General features: G+C 52.0%; 1 protein-coding gene across 3 annotated transcripts in view; it reads right to left on the bottom strand.

The window, feature by feature from the left end:
* DENND2A (DENN domain containing 2A) overlaps nt 1-22,375 on the bottom strand; it is a 370,372-nt gene that overhangs the window by 200,066 nt on the left and 147,931 nt on the right. For all 3 annotated transcript variants that reach the window (XM_086953048.1, XM_086953046.1, XM_086953049.1), the window contains one exon: nt 13,964-14,088. In XM_086953048.1, the coding sequence (XP_086809174.1) occupies nt 13,964-14,088 (125 nt within the window). The remainder of the gene's footprint in view (nt 1-13,963; nt 14,089-22,375) is intronic.

The following is a 22,375-nucleotide window of genomic DNA, read 5'->3' as shown; positions in this document are numbered from 1 at the left end:
TTTCCCGCCTTATCGCCTACATCATATATCCGATTCTGTGTATCAGTAATGTGCCCCTGCACCGTGAGACGAGCATGTTCTGTGTATAATCGCTGATGGTGTAAGGGTATGTGTCGTGTCATCTGTAGGGTTAGCCTCGTGTAAACTTCACGGAGTTTTAGCTCAAGTGTAGACTGTTCAGCCGCCTGTTCCTTTTTATGGACCGCGATAGAGCTTATAGCTTGCCCCCTTAGTACTGTCTTGTAGGCCTCCCATAGTACCTCGGAGGAGGCCACAGTTGCCACATTTTCATCAAAATATTGCATTGTAGCCTTCTGGAGAGCTTTTCTGATTTTTGGGACTTTGAGATACGCGATCTTGCCTTGGTGGAAATGGTTAGAGTTATCTGGGAGTGGTCTGAGATGCCTCGAGGGTGTATGTCCGCAGTATCTACGCGCTGTAGTCCTTCTCCTAAAGCCAGAAAGTAGTCTATCCGGGAAAGACTGTAATGGACTGTGGAATGGAACGTGTACTGTTTGTCCTGAGGATGGACGTGACGCCAAATATCTACTAACCCCATTGCTGCTAGGAATCGCTGAAACCGAGAGGGTCCCCCAGGTGAAGCTGTCGCTGGAAGCCTATCAAGCTGTAAATCTACCGCTGCATTAAAATCCCCACCCAAAATGACATCACTCTCGGGGAGAGACAACAAAAAATCACCAAGGGCTGGAAGCATTATTGAGTGAAGGGATGGCGGGATATATACTGAAACCACTGTTAGAGGGCGACCATCCCATTGCCCCTGCAATGCTGCGAAGCAGCCCTGACTATCAGTTTTTGTGCTTATTGGAATGAAGTGTGAGGATTTTTTAATCAAAATACCCGTTCCCCGGGAGCCCGATGAAAACTCCGAATGCACCATCATCTTGTACCCTTTCCTATCTAAGGCCTTAGTGGCCCCTCCTGTCAAGTGTGTCTCCTGCAAGAGCACCAATTGGGGTTTGTGCCTTTTCAGCTCGTTTAGTACCAGGCCGCGTTTCACCTTATCCCCTAGTCCCCTCACATTCCATGAAAGTATTCTAAGGGAGGAACCACTCAATCGTGACTCAGCATTCCCCACGTCAACTAGTTGTTCATCTGCCATTTTCAATCACGCAGCCACATACAAACCGTCCAAAAAGGATCAATCGTACCCGTAGGTATACCTTTCTAGTTACACCACACACAATGTAAGTACCAGTTTCTGACCGACTTAGTGAATTTCCAACGAAAAAAGAACAACCCCCCACCCCTTCCCTCCCTGCCTCCCTGCTTAACGGACCTTCAACTGCCCGCCACCCCAACTGAGCAGAGTGCTTGACCCATCCCACAAACAGAGTACTTGCACGTTGGGGGAGAGTGTCTCCCCGAGCAGGCGGCTCCCTTGCTGCCTTCGGAGTACCCAGGCCGGTGTCCATTAACGACCTGCATGAGCAAACAGTGTGTCAGGGAGTCAGTGTCTAAATAATTCACGGTCTGATGACATTATTTGCCCCCGGCAGCCCCAGACAGTTCCAGCGTCGGTGATGCACTCGCGCTTCTTCCAACTGAAGTCTGTGAGCCAGGTCGGCTATCGTTCCGGTGTCTGTTGCGCAGTCTGTCAGATTTGCGTTCCACTGTGCGCCATCCTTCAAGCCAGTCTCTCGCTGCCTCGAGGGAATCAAAAAACCAAACTTTCTTATCGGCGACCACCCGTAGCCGGGCTGGGAACAACATAGAGTATGGCAATTCCTGTTCACGCAGTGTCTTTTTCACTTCCAAAAAGGTCCTCCTCCGTCTTGTTACCTCTGCTGTATAGTCCGGGAAAAAAGATATACGCGAGTTTTGAATTTGAATGGCTGGTGCCACTCTGGCCGCCTGGAGGATGGTGTCGCGATCTCTAAAGTTAAAAAGACTCGCTAGGATCGGACGCGGTGAGGCCCCTGGCTTAGGCGTTCCCCCAGGTACCCTATGGGCCCGTTCCACGGTGAAGAAGTTTGAAAGGCCCTTGGGGGCTAGTTGGTTCTTTATCAAATCTTCCACATATAAGTCCATGGCTCCTGTGGTTTCAGATTCCGGGACCCCCAAAATGCGGACGTTGTTCCGCCGGGAACTACCTTCATGATCGTCCAGCTTTTCTTTGAGCAGCTTATTGTCGGCCTGCAATTTCTCCATTGTGACCTGTAGATCCGAGACATCCTCCACCAATGATTTAGCTACCACCTCCACCTGCTTCACTCTTTCACTCATCTTTTGGAGGTCCGCCCGCATCAGGGTCACTTCTGTTGCGGTCGCTCCCACCGTTGCTTGTACCTGGGCCAAGGCGTGCAAGACGTCCTCCAGGGTAGCCTTCTTCGCACCGTCTCCTTCCGTGCCTTTGCCCATACATTTGCGCTGCTCCGGCTGGGAGAGTGATTGTCTATCATAAGCGAATTTATCAAGCTTGGCTTGGGTGGTAGTATTTCTGAGTCCTTTTCCCGCCATAGTGACACGCTGGCGCGTTCAGCCAGCCGCGGCGTGCTGTTGGTGGAATGTTCGCAGCGGATGATCTGCTAGGCCGCCTGAGTTTCAGCGGTGCCCAGTCTTCTTAGTTGTTAGACTTCCCACCGTCGGGCCCACACTCTGTACAACAGACGCACTAGTTACTCAGGATTTAGCTCCAAAGAGGGCGTCCGGTCCCTTCGGTGAGAAAGTTCGTGCCTACAATGGCTGACACTACACACTTACTTTCCCGACTTCAGTTGCACCTAGTGCCGCCGTCGTCCACTGTAGTGTCTGGACGTTGGATCGATAATGCAAATCCTTATTCGATCTGGAAGGATCTGCAGGCTTCCAACGCCGTTGTCGTGGGTCTGCGCTCGTTGCGGGCACTTCCGGTTTACAGCGCCGACAAGGCTCCACTTCCGTCCGGACAGGTCCCAACCCAGCCACCGCGGCTGCACTCACGCCACCAGGCCGCACCCAGAGGTCGTCGTTTCTTCCCGTTTCCGGGGCGTCAATGCTCCCAAACTTTTCCTCCAAATGTCGTTCGGTCACCAGACCCGGGGCACCCCTTCTGGGTTCGCTTTTGAACGGATAGGCATGCGGATTGATGCGGGAAGCCGCCTTGCTACGGGAGCCTCTCTAGTTTGCTGCCGCCATCGTCGGCTGCTAGCCACGCCCCCCCCAGATCACCAGCATTTTAACTTGATTAACCACAGTAAGAACTTTGTTTATTTTACCAAGTGGTATGCTGTTATTTGTTTGAGTTATAAGAAGGGAGATGTGTTATATTGGATATATCTGGTGGAATTAGAATGTGTGAGGGATTCACATTTTTTTTTATGAGGGACTGTTGTGTGGTAGCCAGTTGGTAGCTGGCTAGTGAAGACTACTCTTTCGTTGTAGTGTCTCATTAAATTATATTTAAATGAATTTGTGTGAAGAGTCGTGCTTCGGAACACATCCCATCAAGAATATTATAGTGTACCACCAAACTGAAACTTGTAATTGGAACATGGCTAGCGTTGCAGTGGAAATTTGATGAAGTTTCAAGGTTTTATTGTTTCCAAACATTTACTTGAAAATTAGGACTTTTCCACCAATTTATGGACCAAAAATTAAATGTAATGAGAAAAAGTTTGCATTGGTTTAATTAGCATGATAATGATCTTACAATGTGATGAAAATTACATCACAATGTGCAAATAAAACTTCACATGGGCAAAAGTGAGCTAACACCAGGAAAGTGTAAAACTTCACTTGCACAAAAACAAACTTTGCATACCATAATCAAAACACAACCTTGCACTTCTAAAGGACAACATCTTCATGTATGCTCCTGGCAATCTTGTGTTTTCAATACAACTGATCACAGGATACAACTCCGCAAAAAGGGTTTTGACTATTCATTGAGGGTCAAAGCACCATACAAACTATCTACATGGAATAAAAAGTAATCAATCAATACAGATGATACAAGATACAAAATTAACATTACAAGATAAGCTAGGATTGACTCTTTAGTCAGAGGAAACAGCTGGATTATAAATGCGGCCAGGGATATTCATGTGTTCCAGACAGCCCATAAGGTTTTAATCTAAGTAAACATACACATTCTCCAGAGACAGCCGATGAGGCAACACTAACTTTAAATATTTTCCTTAGTTTGAGATGTTGTTCTTATCTAGAACATCTGCATACCTTTTTCACAGACTGCAACTGAGGTTATATTCTAAATAGAATACCTTCACATATATTCTCGTTCAACAGTATGAGGCGCTGTACACTGGCTAGATATTTTCTAACACATTTTCTGCAAACAGACCGAGAGCTTAGTCATACCTACCATCTAATACATTCTCCACAGACAGAGAATGAGGGCCGGATATATCTAGAGATCTTTGAGTTCATTCTTTACAGACAGGGAGTGAGGGTAGGTTCTGCCCAAATATCCTCAAATACCTTCTCTACAGGCAGGGAGTGGGGTTAGAACCTAGCTAGATATCTTTCAATACATTATCTACAGACGGAGAGGGAAGTCATGTGCTTTACCTAGATGTTGCTCAAATTCTCTATAATCTGGGAGTGAGTGTATTCTCTACCTAATATCTTTCAATACATTCCTTACAGACAAGGCGGGAGAGCTTAGGGTCTACCTAGACATTTTTTAACGCATTCTGTACAGACAGAGTAAAATCTAAATCTACCTCAAACACATTCTGTACAAAGAGGAATGAGGTGAAAATCCAGCTAGAGAGCCTACAAAACATTCTCTACCTACAGACAAAGTGTGAAGTTCGAATCTACTTAGATATTGCTTAATACATTCTTTACAAACAGAGCGAGGTTAGAATCTACCTAGATAACTTAAAATGTATTTTCTACAGATAGGTAATAAGGCTTTACTCTAGAATATCATCATATATATTCTCCTTAAGCAGTGTGTGAACAGAAAATACTGACAATCTTAAAATACATGCTCTAAAAACGGTGAGTTAGGTCCGACTCTACACGTAATGTTTTCAGCTACATTCTGCATAGCCAGCTGGTGAGTTTACACTCCACCTAAAATATCTTTGCATACTTTCTCGTAAGACAGTGTCGATATGATTACACCATCTTTGTGAACATTTTCCTCTGGCAACGCAAGAGGGAGAACTTCATATACTTTTGCCATACACATGTTGGTTTATACTCTACTTAGAATATATTCTCCATACACAAATTGAAAGGTTACACCCTACTCATAATCATATATATATTTTACAGTGCGTAAGTTGATACCTTCTCAAGAAAATATTTGTAGGTATTCAACATAAACACCGAATGTGTGTACAACCTGCCTAAAATATCTTTACCTACGTTTTCAGAGGGGAGAATGGGTTATACTCTATTCAGAATACTTTCACATTCTACCCAGATAGAATGTGAGGTCAGTCTCTACTTGGAATATTTTCTTATACATGATCCACAGACAACATGTGAGGTTATACTCCATTTACAATATTTCATGTATATTCTCCAGTGTATCAAGATTATAATGTCTCTAGAATAAGTTCATACATATCAAGCGTGGATTTCATATTCTACGTAAAATATACACACACACACACACACACACACACACACACACACACACATACATATCCATATACACACATATATGCACACACACATACATATCCATATATACACACATATATATATATGCACACACATCCATATATACACACACATCCATATATACACACACATATATATGCACACACACACATCCATTTATACACACACATATATATGCACACACACATCCATATATATGCACACACGCACATCCATATATATATATATATATATATATATACACACACACACATATATATATACACACACACATATATATATGTGCACACACACATATATGCACACACATATATACACACACATATATACACACACATATATATATATGCACACACACACATATATATGCACACACACACACACAAATATATATGCACACACACACACACACACACACATATATATATGCACACTGTTGGAAGGCGGTGACCCCAGGGGTCGAGTAGACTCTCCTAACCCCCTGGAACCTCCTCTCCCACAATTACTGCCGAGTCTTATCAAGGGGGGAGTCCCCACCGTGGAGGACTGATCGTACACACCGTCGACACACCACACTTATGAGCGGACACCACACCATGATTCTTTATCAAGAAAAGACTTTATCAAGATTAAATAAAGAGCGATACACAGCGATCGAGGGATCGCGAAAGCCTCGTAACGAAGGGTCGGGGAAGCGGGACAGTCTTAGGAGGCCAGCTGGCACGCCACGTACCCGGCGCACAGTTCTCAATCCTCGAACCGGGGGGTACGGGGGCTGGCGATGGGACTTGCTGTCCTACTCACTTCTGGTTCAAGCTGTTCGTGAGGGTAGCGTCGATGGTCCAGCCGGACCAGAGAGTTCGTCAAGCCGCGACGAGGTCAGCAGGGCTTGGGTGGGAGTACTCCGTCGTACTCGTAAGTAGAAGGGGCGCGACAGCGTCAGCAGGGCTCCGATGTTCCAGTCTTGTGCTTCAAGAGGGAGCCGCAACAGCGTCAGCAGGGCCCCGATGGTTCAGTTCCGTTGTTTCTAGGATGAGCCGCGACGGCGTCAGCAGGGCTCGGTGGGTCAGAGTCTGTTCTCCTCGAAGTCAGCTCGGTGGGTCAGAGTCTGTTCTCCTCGAAGTCAGCCGCGATCAGATCAGCAGGGCTTTCTTGTCCAAGATACAACTGCCGACTGGATGGAAGGCAGACTGTCTTATAGTACTGGAGTTCTTTGATGTCTGGACCCTCAGAGGCAGGAGGCCGGAGGTCCGAGGGCCAGGCGCCTGATTGTCTGGGCGGTTGGTTCTTTGATGCTTTGGACCATGCACCCATGGAATCCCAGACGCCCATCAGGGCCTGGAGCCAGCTCACTAGGAGGCCCAAGGTGCCATCGAAACCAGCCCCCAGGGATAGTTCAGAGGTGTGAGGGAAACCAGTTCCTCGGAAGGGGGCCGGAGGTGTGTTGGAAGTCTTGGTTTCGGGTACTTGGGGAGTCGTTCACCCCCCGGGTGGAGCTGGGCGCGCCGGACGCGCAGGCTTAGCGGCAGTCAGGAGCGGCCCGGGCTGCCGAAAGGAAAGAAGGCGGCCGGACGGCCGGGGTGGCCAAAACATGGAGTCTGATGGTCACGTGCACGGGTTGCAGGCACGCGGTCTGGGGATCGTCTCAGGCCCAGTGTAGGAGTGTCATGTACAGTTCTGGGTGGATGGGAATCGGTTCCACCCGTAGATCTGGGGCTGCGGAGATCAGCGAGGACCACGCCACGAGGCCGGGTCCAACATGCGTCCCCTCCAGCTGAAAGATGAGGAGAACTACCCATCCTCTTGGGGGTTCTCCTCGCTGAGGCGGAAGAAGCGGGACAGGCCGTCGGCGTTGGCGTGGTCGGCACCAGGCCTGTGTTCCACAGTAAAATCCATTCCTTGGAGGGAGATGGACCAGCGTAGCAGTTTAGGGTTCTCTCCTCTCATTTGCATGAGCCACCGGAGAGGATGGTGGTCGGTCTGGACCCGGAAGTGGGTCCCGAACAGGTAGGGCCTCAGTTTCTTCAAGGCCCAGACTACTGCGAAGGCCTCTCGCTCGATGGTGCTCCATCTCTGCTCCCGGGGTAGTAGCCTCCGGCTGATAAAGGCTACCGGATGATCAATCCCCTTGTCGTCCACTTGGGAGAGCACGGCCCCGATGCCGTGTTCGGAGGCGTCGGTTTGAACCACGAACTCTCGAGAGTAGTCGGGGGCCTGTAGGACTGGAGCGGTGCACATGGCTTGTTTCAATTCTTCGAAGGCCTTCTGACAGGCGGGGGTCCAGATAACCTTCTTGGGGTTGGCCTTGGCTGTCAACTCGGTGAGGGGGCCTACAATACTCCCGTACCCCTTGATGAATCTACGGTAGTACCCTGTGAGACCTAGGAAAGCCCGCAACTGGGTCTGGGTCGTGGGGGTCTCCCAGGCATTGATTGCGTCTATCTTGGGTTGGGGGGGGGCCACGAGGCCGCTGCCGACCTGGTGCCCTAGGTATACTACGGAGCTTTGTCCTATTTGGCATTTACTAGCTTTAATGGTGAGCCCGGCTCGACGCAGGGCGTCCAACACCTCCCAGAGGTGGTGCAGGTGCTCGGGCCAGTGGGCACTAAACACTGCAATGTCGTCTAGGTAGGCTGCACTGAAGCTTTCCAACCCAGTCAGGACCTGATTGACCAGTCGCTGGAAGGTGCGGGGGCGTTTTTCATGCCGAAGGGCATGACTCGGAAGTGGAAATGGCCATCTGGAGTGGAGAAAGCAGACCTTTCTTGGGCCCTCTCCGTGAGGCCGATCTGCCAGTAGCCACTGGTGAGATCGAAGGTACTAAGGTACTGAGCCGACCCTAGGCGGTCAATCAGTTCGTCGGCTCGTGGGATGGGGTGTGCATCGGTTCGGGTGACTGCATTGAGTCCGCGGTAGTCTACGCAGAACCTTAGCTCAGGAACGGTGCTGGGGGCGGCTGCCTTCGGAACCAGGACCACGGGGCTAGCCCATGGGCTGTCGGAGGCTTCCACCACTCCTAGGTCCAACATTTTGTCGACCTCAGCCTTGATGCAGGCTCGGACTCGGTCCGGGACTCGGTAGGCTCTGTGCCGTACCGGAGGGCTGTCCCCGGTGTCCACGTCGTGGACGCACCAACTGGTGACGCCGGGAGTGAGGGAGAAGAGGTCTGAAAATTGTCCCAGCAAGAGGCGACATTTTTCACGCTGCAAGGGGGTGAGGGAGGAGGAGAGACTCACTCCCTCTACGGAGCCATCTTGATCCTTTGCACACAGGAGATCGGGTAGAGGGTCCGTTTCCTCTTCCTCTCCATCGTCGGTGGCAAGGAGTAACCCCAACTCAGACCGCACAAAATGGGGTTTGAGCCGGTTTACGTGTAACACTTTTAGGGCGTTCCTGGCTGATTTCGTATCAACGAGGTAGGTGACCTGGCTCTTGCGCTCTTTCACCTCAAAGGGTCCAGTCCATTTGTCCTGCAAGGCACAAGGTTCCACTGGGGACATGACCCAAACCGGTTGGCCTGGTTGAAACTCGACCAGAGTGGCATTCTGGTCGTACCAGCGTTTCATCTCCTCCTGGCTGGCCTCCAGGTTGGCCTCGGCCAGCTCGCGAAACTTCCGCGTCTGGTTCCGGAGGGCCAGGACGTAGGAGAATACGTCGGGGGTGTGCTCGGTGGGGCTGCCTCCCAGCCTTCCTTGACCAGGCTGAGGGGACCCCGGACGGGGTGCCCATAGAGCAGCTCGAAAGGGCTAAACCCCAAGGATTTCTGGGGTACCTCTCGGTAGGCGAACAGGAGGCAGGGTAGGAGGACGTCCCACTTGCGCCGCAAGGGATCCTCAAGACCCATGATCATCCCTTTCAGGGTGCGGTTGAACCGCTCAACCAGACCGTTGCCCTGGGGATGGTAGGGGGTGGTGAACCGGTAGGACACTCCACACTGTTGCCAGAGGGACTTCATGTACCGGGATATGAAGTTCGTCCCTCAATCGCTTACCACTTCTCGGGGGAATCCCACCCGGGAGAAGATTCCCATAAGGGCCCGGCCCACGACTGGGGCCGTCACGGTCCGGAGGGGGATGGCTTCGGGGTATCGGGTGGCGTGATTGACCAGAACCAGAATGAACCGGTGGCCTAAGGAGGTCAGGGGGTCCAGAGGCCCGACGATGTCGATCCCCACCCTCTCAAAGGGGGTACTGACAACTGGAAAGGGCTGGAGGGGAGCCTTGCGCTTGCCTCCGCTTTTGCCGCTCGCCTGACACGTGGGGCAGGACTTGCAGTGGCGTTCCACATCAGCCCGCATGTGGGGCCAGTAGAAATGGGTCACTAGTCGCTGGAAGGTCTTATCTTGGCCCAGATGCCCTGCCAGGCGCACATCGTGGGCCAGGTTGAGGAGGAGTCCGCGGAAACGTAGGGGTACCACCAGCACACGGGCACACGGGGTAGTTCCGCGGTTATCTGTTCACTGCACAGTAGGCCGTTTTCCCAGTAAAGGTAATGGGAGCCGGACTGGTCTCCAGGGGCCTAGGCTGCGGCCTGTCGGCGGAGCCCCTCTAGGGCAGGGCAGGAGGTCTGCTCTTGGCAGAACTCCTCTCGGGACGGTCCTCCCTCTTGGCGCCACTGGGCCAACTCGGGGAGATCTGCTAGGGTCGGGACTGGTTCGACAGCTGGTCCGAGGGGACCTTCGTCGGAGGCGTTCTCTTCGAGGGAGGGCTGGTCGAGGACCGTAGGGTGCTCGCCGCCCTCGGGTACATCAGGGGCTGAACTGGGGAACTCGGGCTCTTCGTTCTCGGGGTTGGGCATTCTGGCGGTCATGGCCCGGGTGCTCACACAGGCCCAATGGGGCAGTCCTAACATGGCTAAATGGGTCCTTCTCTATACCTCTTTCCACGGGGAGCTCTCGAGGTCATTCCCCAGGAGGCAGTCTACGGGCATGTCCGTGCGAACTGCGACCCGCAGATCGCACGAGACCCCCTCCCACTCAAACGGGACCTGGGCTATCCTGCAGGTGCGGACAGAGTTATCGGCTGCTATCACCCGACAGGAGGTGTGGGGGATGATCATGGACTCAGGAACTAGCGTGTACCTAACAGATGTGATGCTGGCTCCTGTATCCCGAAGGGCTCCTATGCTGCGCCCGTTAACCTTCACTGTTTGGCGGTACTTTCCGGTGTTGTCAGGCAGATAATCTCCGGGGATCATCTCACTATTCCCCAGGGAGGCTTGGACCATGGCTGCGGGTTCCCACTCCCCCTGTTCTTCTATCTCTTCCTCTTCTAAGGCTACTGAGGATATCTGTCTAGAGAAGGGCCCAGTGGGAGTGGGTTTCGGGGTCAGGGGACATCGGGGGTCACCGGCATAGTGCCCGGGTTGCTGACACTTTAAGCACGTGGAGCTGGGGCGGAGCCCCGGGGGTCCTGCACTCGGGGCGGCTCTCGTCGCGGGAGGAGAGCGCGGGGTCTGGTTTCTGGGGGGACTACGCTGAGGCCCTGACTGGGAATTTTGCTGCTTGCCCCGGCCTCCTCCACCTCGCTGGCGGAAAGAACCTTGGTCGTTCCGTGGGGGGTCTCCCCCGGGCGCCTTCTGGACTCGGGTGGCCACCCATCGATCGGCTTCCACAGCCAGTTTCCGTGGGTTGGCGAGCTTGCTGTCCAGGAGATGCTGTCTTAGTTCCACAAAGCAATTTGCGGACAGGTGTTCGTAAGCCACTAGGTCGACTAGGCCCTCGAAGGTGGTCACATTGCTGCCCTTGATCCACCCATCTAGGGCCCGGGTGTAGTAGTTCACATAGTCGACCCACGTGGTGCCAGGAATCTTCTTGCACTCCCTAAACCGCTGGCGATACATTTCTGGCGTCAGGCCGTAGCGGAATAAAAGAGCGTCTTTCATGTGTTGGTAGGCGTTCATGTGTGCCGTCGGTAGGTCCAGCAGGGTATCTCTCCCCTCGCTGAGGAAGCGGCTCCACAGGCCGGCCCCCCAGTCTTTCTCCGGGACCCGGTGAGCGGACATGGCCACCTCGTATGCCTTGAACCATTGCTGGATGTCGTCTCCTTTGTAGATTTCCTTTACAACGTCCTTGGGGATATGAACCTTCGTTTCTTTGGGGACCACCTGCTCCCCAAGGTCTGGTGATCCGGCTGCTTCTTTTCTGGCTTTCAATTCGATCTCCTTGAGGCTGCGCTCGTGCTCGAGCTGAAGTTTCCGTCCTTCATGCTCCCTCTGGAGCTTTTTCTCCTCTAGCTCTCCCTGGAGCCGCAATTGCTCCACCGCCAACTTTTTTTCTGCGAGTTTGAGCTCACCCTCTAATTTGAGGCGTGCTAGTTCGAGTTCATGGCTTCGGTCACGTTCTCGCTCGGCCATCTCCTCCGATGACCGCCCTCTCCCGGTTGCTGGGCTCCGGGTCGGTTGCTGGATTCTCTCACCGGTCGGTGTACCGGGTTCGGTCGGTGGCCTCCCTCCCTCGTCTTCGATCGGGGGAAGAGATGCTCCGGACTCTACCCAGGTGGTCAGCGCTTTCTAGAAATCTTCCTTAGTACTTAGTCCGGTACTCGGGATACTCAGTTCTTTGCAGAACTGCTTCAGCTCTTTATGTGTGTAATCTTCCAGGAGGTCCTTGTCGAAGGTTGTCTTTACACCAGATTCTGTAGTCGTCTTTGTCGCTCTTTTCTTGGGAGTTTGCTGCGTGTAGGCTCAGGTCGTGTGTCAGTGGTACGATCTTTAGTCGTATTGCGTCGCTGCCACCAATGTTGGAAGGCGGTGACCCCAGGGGTCGAGTAGACTCTCCTAACCCCGTGGAACCTCCTCTCCCACAATTACTGCCGAGTCTTATCGAGGGGGGAGTCCCCACTGGGGAGGACTGATCGTACACACCGTCGACACACCACACTTATGAGCGGACACCACACCATGATTCTTTATCAAGAAAAGACTTTATCAAGATTAAATAAAGAGCGATACACAGCGATCGAGGGATCGCGAAAGTCTCGTAACGAAGGGTCGGGGAAGCGGGACAGTCTTAGGAGGCCAGCTGGCACGCCACGTACCCGGCGCACAGTTCCCAATCCTCGAACCGGGGGTACGGGGGCTGGCGATGGGACTTGCTGTTCTACTCACTTCTGGTTCAAGCTGTTCATGAGGGTAGCGTCGATGGTCCAGCCGGACCAGAGAGTTCGTCAAGCCGCGACGAGGTCAGCAGGGCTTGGGTGGGAGTACTCCGTCGTACTGGTAAGTAGAAGGGGCCGCGACAGCGTCAGCAGGGCTCCGATGTTCCAGTCTTGTGCTTCAAGAGGGAGCCGCGACAGCGTCAGCAGGGCCCCGATGGTTCAGTTCCGTTGGTTCTAGGATGAGCCGCGACGGCGTCAGCAAGGCTCGGTGGGTCAGAGTCTGTTCTCCTCGAAATCAGCCGCGATCAGATCAGCAGGGCTTTCTTGTCCAAGATACAACTGCCGACTGGATGGAAGGCAGGCTGTCTTATAGTACTGGAGTTCTTTGATGTCCGGACCCTCAGAGGCAGGAGGTCCGAGGGCCAGGCGCCTGATTGTCTGGGCGGTTGGTTCTTTGATGCTTTGGACCATGCGCCCATGGAATCCCAGACGCCCATCAGGGCCTGGAACCAGCTTACTAGGAGGCCCAAGGTGCCATCGAAACCAGCCCCCAGGGATAGTTCTGAGGTGTGAGGGAAACCAGTTCCTCGGAAGGGGGCCGGAGGTGTGATGGAAGTCTTGGTTTCGGGTACTTGGGGAGTCGTTCACCCCCCGGGTGGAGCTGGACGCGCAGGCTTAGCGGCAGTCAGGAGCGGCCCGGGCTGCCGAAAGGAAAGAAGGCGGCCGGCCGGCCGGGGTGGCCAAAACATGGAGTCTGATGGTCACGTGCACGGGTTGCAGGCACGCGGTCTGGGGATCGTCTCAGGTCCAGTGTAGTAGTGTCATGTACAGTTCTGGGTGGACGGGAATCAGTTCCACCCGTAGATCTGGGGCTGCGGAGATCAGAGAGGACCACGCCACGAGGCCGGGTCCAACACACACACACACACACACACACACACATATATATTCACACACATATATATGCGCACACACACACACACACACACATATATGCACACACACACACACATATATATGCACACACACACACATATATATATATACACACACACACACACATACACACACACACATATATATATATATATATATATATATACACACACACATACACACACACACACACTACCCACAGACAGCATGCGTGGTTATACTCTGAATGTCTTCATATGCACTCTCTTCAGACAGGAAGTTAGGCAATTCTTTAATTAGAACATCTTCAGATAAACTCTCAACAGGCGGCATGTCAAGTCATACTGTACCGAGAATATCTTCATATACATTCTCCTCTGAAAGAGTTCGTGTGAGAATCTTGTTCTGCGTGCTCCAGCCAGCTCGATGATTCTCCAGTGCGGACTGCGGTAAATCTTCAAACTCGTATGACTTTCTGACACCCAACCATATAGAAATGGGGAAAAAAAATAGATTTAACAAAATATAATCAATTGTTGTTGCTTCATACACTTCCTATTGCTTGGCCAATTGCGATATATTGCCTAGTCATGGTTGTGGTCTCTCTTACGGGAAAAGGAACCATACAAATTGCATACATGCTTTTTTTGCCTGGGTAACTTTGCAACTTCTGCGTCTGCTTTTTTTCATCTTGCTTTAAACTTTGAGACCTCATCAGGCAAGTTGACATCTGCTTTAAAGTTATACATATATGAAAAAAAAACATCTAAATAATGGAAAACAGATCTATGTCCAAAGGGCATTGAAAAGGTTATTCAAGTAGGTATCAGTTACCAATTGCATCGAAAGAACCAATATATCTATATCTTATGTAGAGTAACAGGAGCTAATACAGGCTGGAAAATGTCAGATCATTCAAAATCAAGCCATTCATCAATAAATTTAAGCCTCAGGCGACTAATGCCAAGATAGGATAGAAATGTCCACTGAAAAACAGTTAGTTCACAATCTAGAGTTGTTGATGTAATTTGAAGATTCTTTTGGACTGTGTTGCATACAATTATGTGTACTGTATTTAAATTAAAGCAAACAAAAAACAAATGCATTCTGGGGCCTTTCAGAAACACACAGTCCCTCAATCTAGTTGACTTGTTTTACTGTCCAAGTCGCTACCCAACTGCGAGCACTACAGTACGAACAAGCATGGTTGAACTGGCTCTGCGAAGGACGCCGGCACCAATGGGTTTCTGCTTTGTACCCAAGGAACATGAAGTGCCCATTAAATCCAGCAAGAGCTCTTTTAAATTGTAATACCACTGCTTCATTGGGAAATTCCAGAGCTTTTGAAAAGGCACAATAATGTCACTGTTCCCCTGGGCATTGGCTCACCTTGCCAACACCGCAGATTATGCGGGCACAGAGGCTTATACCATTGCAGTTGGTTGTGTCCAGTTGACTGGTGGACAAAGGGCAATCAGAATAGCATTGAATGAATCCCGAAGGGAAGAAGCTAATATGGAGCCAAATATTTTGCAGATAAATGCACGCCTTTAAATTTGGGCTTCCTTCCATGTTTCATAGCCCTCTTCTTTTGAGCAGCCCAGCTTTTGTAACTACAGCATCGATGTCAAGCAAAGTAGACTAACCTCTTATCAAGAAACACTTTAATTTCAATATATCAAAACATTTCTAAACAGAAGAGATTTTTTAAAAATCAAGTCAGAATTATTTGGTCTGATTTAACATGAAAATATAGGCTTCTCGAGTACATGGGGGAAGCCATATAAATGGATTGTGCCAGTATATGGTCAAATTCCTATTAAAAGCTTAACTTTATTGTAGCCAGGCAAATAGCATATTGTATTGTATTGTATTCCACTGCACTACAGGCAAGTGAGGATACACCCTCTAAGTTGCACAACACAACTTGTGCTCCTCTTCGGCACCCTTTGCCAGAGCATTAAACTCGGCGTATAAATCTGATCCCACTCCTGGAGGAGCCATGCTCCTGACCTGCCATCCACCTCCCCTCTACACCGGACCACTTAAGCGTTTTTGGAATTTATCATTTGGGTCTTTCTGGAGAGTGCAAAAAACTCAAAGTTTGTAATACTAATGTTTGCAACATTGCAAATGGTATGTAGCCATAAAACCATATTCCTTACCCAGGCACCATCACAGTGATTTTGAATGAAGTTTTAACCAATCCAAAGCCATGTTGGGCTGAGCATTTGTATGTCCCTTTTCTATTTTAAATGGGGGCTTTCTTGGTTAAACCACCCTTATAAAGAGGACACACATTGTGTATTGCTTTCTCCTCGGGACTTCAGCTCCAAAATCACTTGGATTGAGAGAGATATGGTATGTCCCACCTCTACAATTTCAGACAAGTCCTTCGCTCCAAGCAATACTTTATTCATCACTCTTCAGCAGTAGTGATTACAATTACCACTCAGCACTGCAGTCAAACATTTTGATTAATTCTGGCTTTCCCCTCAAAAATGTAGGAATTATATATACATCTATACAGACAAGTGAAGCCTTTGATTAGAGTCTTCAATTGTTCTCTTAATGCTTTCATTGATCGGAAGAAGCTGGGGATTTCACAGATTCAAGAGTGGAAGGGAGAAGTCACAGTACTTTCTAGCACAAACAGATTAATGTAATTGCGCTCCTGTATGCACTAAATAATTATCTACCTCCTTATGGAGGTTGAACTGATGCCTGCGCTAAGGGAGAGAGACAAAACTGATACCAGGTCAGTCTCAAAGAAGAAAGGGAAAACAGACGTCCTCGATCTGGAAGCAGAAAGAGGAAACAAGACCTTCATGAGTTTCCAGCGTAGTGGTAACAAAGGTTTGCTAAATCTCTGGGGATTGCAGAGATGAAATGAAAAGTGAATTTAAAGAACACAATACACCCGAGGGTATCTAACAGTGCCCAGTTAATTTAGGATGAGAATACGCCAGGATTTCCAGGATTTTTTTAAAGTAAACAAAGGAGTCACACTTAGTCATTCTGGCAGTCAGAGCAGCCTGACACTCTGCCTCCCAGAAGGAGCAAACCAGAGCTTCTCTGGACAATGAAAAACAGAGGCATCCTTGATCTCTGTGGACAAAGAGCACATCGAGGATCCCTCATTACCTGATGGGATAGTTCTTAAAAAAAGATTCCCCTGCCTCAGAAAAGAGAGCTCCTCAAATAAAAGCTCAAAGGGCAAAACCATGTGGGAGGAACCCTATGATACTCCTGTCACTATGAAGTAGATGCAAACCAAAGTTTCTTCAGTCTCTACATAGATGGAGTAAGTTGAGGGATTTAATTTCACAGGGCAGTACGTGCCACAACAAAAGCATACTTTGTCTTGTAGGGGCACGGGCAGACCGAGTTATCTTTATCATCGGTCAGGGGGACAATCAAGCCTTAGTCGGTCTCGTATGAAGAAGATGCATACAAAACTCCTGTCAAGTGCACCTGCCAGGCCAGAAATATGCTCATATGCTCCATCGACCAATTCAATAAACAAAAGAAATAAACAGGAGGCAAGGCAAACATCTAGGGAAAGGGAACAGAATGTCATTGGTGGCTTTAATTATACAAGCATTTACAATGCAATGGTCTCGGCATTATTAAAGGTAGAGCTAGCTATTGGCATAGCTCACGATTTTCTTTTTAAATCTTAAATAAATGGCATTGTCATTTAAATCGCCAATAGCTTAATCGTTAAATAAATGGCACTGTCATTTACAATGCCAATATGTTAAATCGCTCGCAAATGCATGACCTATTGCATTTACACCCAACCAGAGCCACACACAAAGCCACCCACACAGAGCTCCACACACACACACACACACCCAGAGCCCCCCCCACACACAGAGCACCACACACACACACAGAGCCACACACACACACAGAGCCACACACACACACACAGAGCCACACACACACACCCAGAGCCACACACACACCCAGAGCCACACCCAGAGCCACACACACACACACAGAGCCACACACACACACAAAGCCACACACACACCCAGAGCCACACACACACCCAGAGCCACACACACACCCAGAGCCACACACACACCCAGAGCCACACACACAGAGCCAGAGCCCCACACGCACATATACCCAGAGCCACACACACACACACACAAACACACCCAGAGCCACACACACACACACACACACACCCAGAGCCACACACTCAAACACACAGACACACACACACCCAGAGCCACACACACACCCAGAGCCACACAGCACACCCAGAGCCACACACACAGAGCCACACACACACACACACAGAGAGCCACACACACACACACACTCACACAGAGAGCCACACACACACACTCACACAGAGAGCCACACACACACACCCAGAGCCACACACACACACACACACACACCCAGAGCCACACACTCAAACACACAGACACACACACACACCCAGAGCCACACACACACACCCAGAGCCACACACGCACACCCAGAGCCACACACACAGAGCCAGAGCCACACACACAGAGCCACACACACACGCACACTCACACAGAGAGCCACACACACACACACACTCACACAGAGAGCCACACACACACACCCAGAGCCACACACACACACACACCCAGAGCCACACACACACACACACCCAGAGCCACACACACACACACACACACACACACCCAGAGCCACACACACACACACACACACCCAGAGCCAGACACACACACACACACCCAGAGCCAGACACACACACCCAGAGCCAGACACACACACACACACACACCCAGAGCCAGACACACACACACACACACCCAGAGCCAGACACACACACACACACACCCACCCAGAGCCACACACAGAGCCACACACACACCCACACACACCCAGAGCCACACACACACACACACACCCACACACACCCAGAGCCACACACACACCCAGAGCCACACACACACACCCAGAGCCACACACACACACACACACACACACACACCGAGCCACACACACACCCAGAGCCACACACACACACACACACACACACCCAGAGCCAAACACACCCAGAGCCACACACACACACACACCCAGAGCCACACACACACACCCAGAGACACACACACCCAGAGCCCCACACGCACACACCCAGAGCCACACACACACCCAGGGACACACACACACCCAGGGACACACACACCCATAGCCACACACACACACCCAGAGCCACACACACCCACCCAGAGCCACACACACCCACCCAGAGCCACACACACACCCACCCAGAGCCACACACACACCCACCCAGAGCCACACACACACCCACCCAGAGCCCCCCACACACACACCCAGAGCCCCCCCCCACACACACCCAGAGCCCCCCCCACACACCCAGAGCCCCCCACACACACACCCAGAGCCACCCACACACACACCCAGAGCCACCCACACACACACCCAGAGCCCCCCACACACACACCCAGAGCCCCCACACACACAGAGCCCCACACACACACACCCAGAGCCCCCACACACCCAGAGCCCCCACACACACAGAGCCCCACACACACAGAGCCCCACACACACACACCCAGAGCCCCCACACACACAGAGCCCCACACACACACAGAGCCCCACACACACACACAGAGCCCCACACACACACAGAGCCCCACACACACACAGAGCCCCTCACATACACAGAGCCCCACACATACACAGAGCCCCACACACACACAGCGCCCCACACACACACAGAGCCCCCCACACACACACATCCAGAGCCCCACACACACATCCAGAGCCCCACACACACACACACAGAGGCCCCCCACACACACACACACCCAGAGCCCCACAAACACACACCCAGAGCCCCACAAACACACACCCAGAGCCCCACAAACACACACCCAGAGCCCCCCACACACACCCAGAGCCCCACACACACACCCAGAGCCCCCCACACACACCCAGAGCCCCACACACACACCCAGAGCCACACACACACACACAAACCCAGAGCCCCACACAGAAACACCCGGAGCCCCACACACACACCCAGAGCACATCTACTTACAGTGCCTCTACTCATGCTTCTCTCTGTATACCCCTGCCCCTCACACTCTTGCTTCCTCTACCTGCTCCTCACTCTGTACACACAGTGCCTCTACACCTCCCTCACACTCCATGTACCTGCCCCTCGCACTTACACACAGAGCGCCACAAACACACACAGAGCCACACACACAGAGCCACACACACACACACACAGCCACACACACCCAGAGCCACACACAAACACACACACACACACACACAGAGCCACACACACACACACACACCCAGAGCCCCACACAAACACACACCCAGAGCCCCACACAAACACACACCCAGAGCCCCACACACACACACACCCAGAGCCCCACACAAACACACACCCAGAGCCCCCCACACACACACACAGCCACACACACACAGAGCCACACACACACACCCAGAGCCACACACAAACACACACACAGCCACACACACACACGCACCCAGAGCCACACACAAACACCCAGCGCCACATACACACAGAGCCACACACACACACAGAGCCACACACACACAGAGCCACACACACACAGAGCCACACACACACACAGAGCCACACACACACAGAGCCACACACACACAGAGCCACACACACAGAGAGCCACACACAAACACACACCCAGAGCCACACACACACCCAGAGCCACACACACACACACACACCCAGAGCCACACACAAACACACACACACACACCCAGAGCCACACACACACACACACCCAGAGCCACACACACACACACACACACCCAGAGCCCCACACAAACACACACACACACACACACACACCCAGAGCCACACACACACACACAGAGCCACACAGAGCCACACACACACACAGACACACACAGAGCCACACACACACACCCAGAGCCACACACAAACACACACACAGCCACACACACACCCAGAGCCACACACACACACACACACACACACCGAGCCACACACACATCCAGAGCCACACACACACCCAGAGCCACACACACATCCAGAGCCACACACACATCCAGAGCCACACACACACCCAGAGCCACACACACCCAGAGCCACACACACACCCAGAGTCACACACACACACCCAGAGCCACACACACACCCAGAGCCACACACACACACACACCCAGAGCCACACACACACACACACACCCAGAGCCACACACACACACCCAGAGCCACACACACACACCCAGAGACACTCACACACACACCCAGGGACACACACACACACCCAGAGCCACACACACACCCACCCAGAGCCACACACACACACCCAGAGCCACACACACACACACAGAGCCCCCCACACACACACCCAGAGCCCCCCCCCCCACACACACCCAGAGCCCCCCCCCACACACACCCAGAGCCTCCCACACACACACCCAGAGCCCCCCACACACACACCCAGAGCCCCCCACACACACACCCAGAGCCCCCCCCACACACACCCAGAGCCCCCCACACACACACCCAGAGTCCCCCACACACACCCAGAGCCCCCCACACACACACCCAGAGCCCCCCACACACACACCCAGAGCCCCCCACACACAGAGCCCCACACACACACAGAGCCCCACACACACACAGAGCCCCACACACACACACAGAGCCCCACACACACACAGAACCCCACACACACACAGAGCCCCACACACACACAGAGCCCCCCACATACACAGAGCCCCACACACACACAGAGCCCCCCCACACACACACACACATCCAGAGCCCCACACACACACACCCAGAGGCCCCACACACACACACACACCCAGAGCCCCACACACACACACCCAGAGCCCCACACACACACACCCAGAGCCCCACACACACACACCCAGAGCCCCACACACACACCCAGAGCCACACACACACCCAGAGCCCCACACACACACACCCAGAGCCCCACACACACACACCCAGAGCCCCACACACACACACCCAGAGCCCCACACACACACCCAGAGCACATCTACTTACAGTGCCTCTACTCGTGCTTCTCTCTGTATACCCCTGCCCCTCACACTCTTGCTACCTCTACCTGCTCCTCACTCTGTACACACAGTGCCTCTACACCTCCCTCACACTCCATGTACCTGCCCCTCGCACTTACACACAGAGCGCCACAAACACACACAGAGCCACACACACAGAGCCACACACACACACAGCCACACACACCCAGAGCCACACACACCCAGAGCCACACACAAACACACACCCAGAGCCGCACACACACCCAGAGCCACACACAAACACACACACACACCCAGAGCCACACACACACACCCAGAGCCCCACACAAGCACACACCCAGAGCCCCACACAAACACACACCCAGAGACCCACACAAACAAACACCCAGAGCCCCACACAAACACACACCCAGAGCCCCACACACACACACACACACAGAGCCACACACACACAGAGCCACACACACACACACCCAGAGCCACACACAAACACACACACAGCCACACACACACACGCACCCAGAGCCACACACAAACACCCAGCGCCACACACACACAGAGCCACACACACACAGAGCCACACACACACAGAGCCACACACACACATAGCCACACACACACAGAGCCACACACACAGAGCCACACACACACACACACACACAGAGAGCCACACACAC

The sequence above is a fragment of the Lissotriton vulgaris genome, chromosome 1_2 (genome assembly GCF_964263255.1).
Source record: "Lissotriton vulgaris chromosome 1_2, aLisVul1.2, whole genome shotgun sequence".
In the NCBI taxonomy this organism is placed as follows: Eukaryota; Metazoa; Chordata; class Amphibia; order Caudata; family Salamandridae; genus Lissotriton; species Lissotriton vulgaris.
The sequence above is the reverse complement of the archived record's forward strand: the minus strand, read 5'-3'. Positions and strand labels throughout refer to the sequence as shown.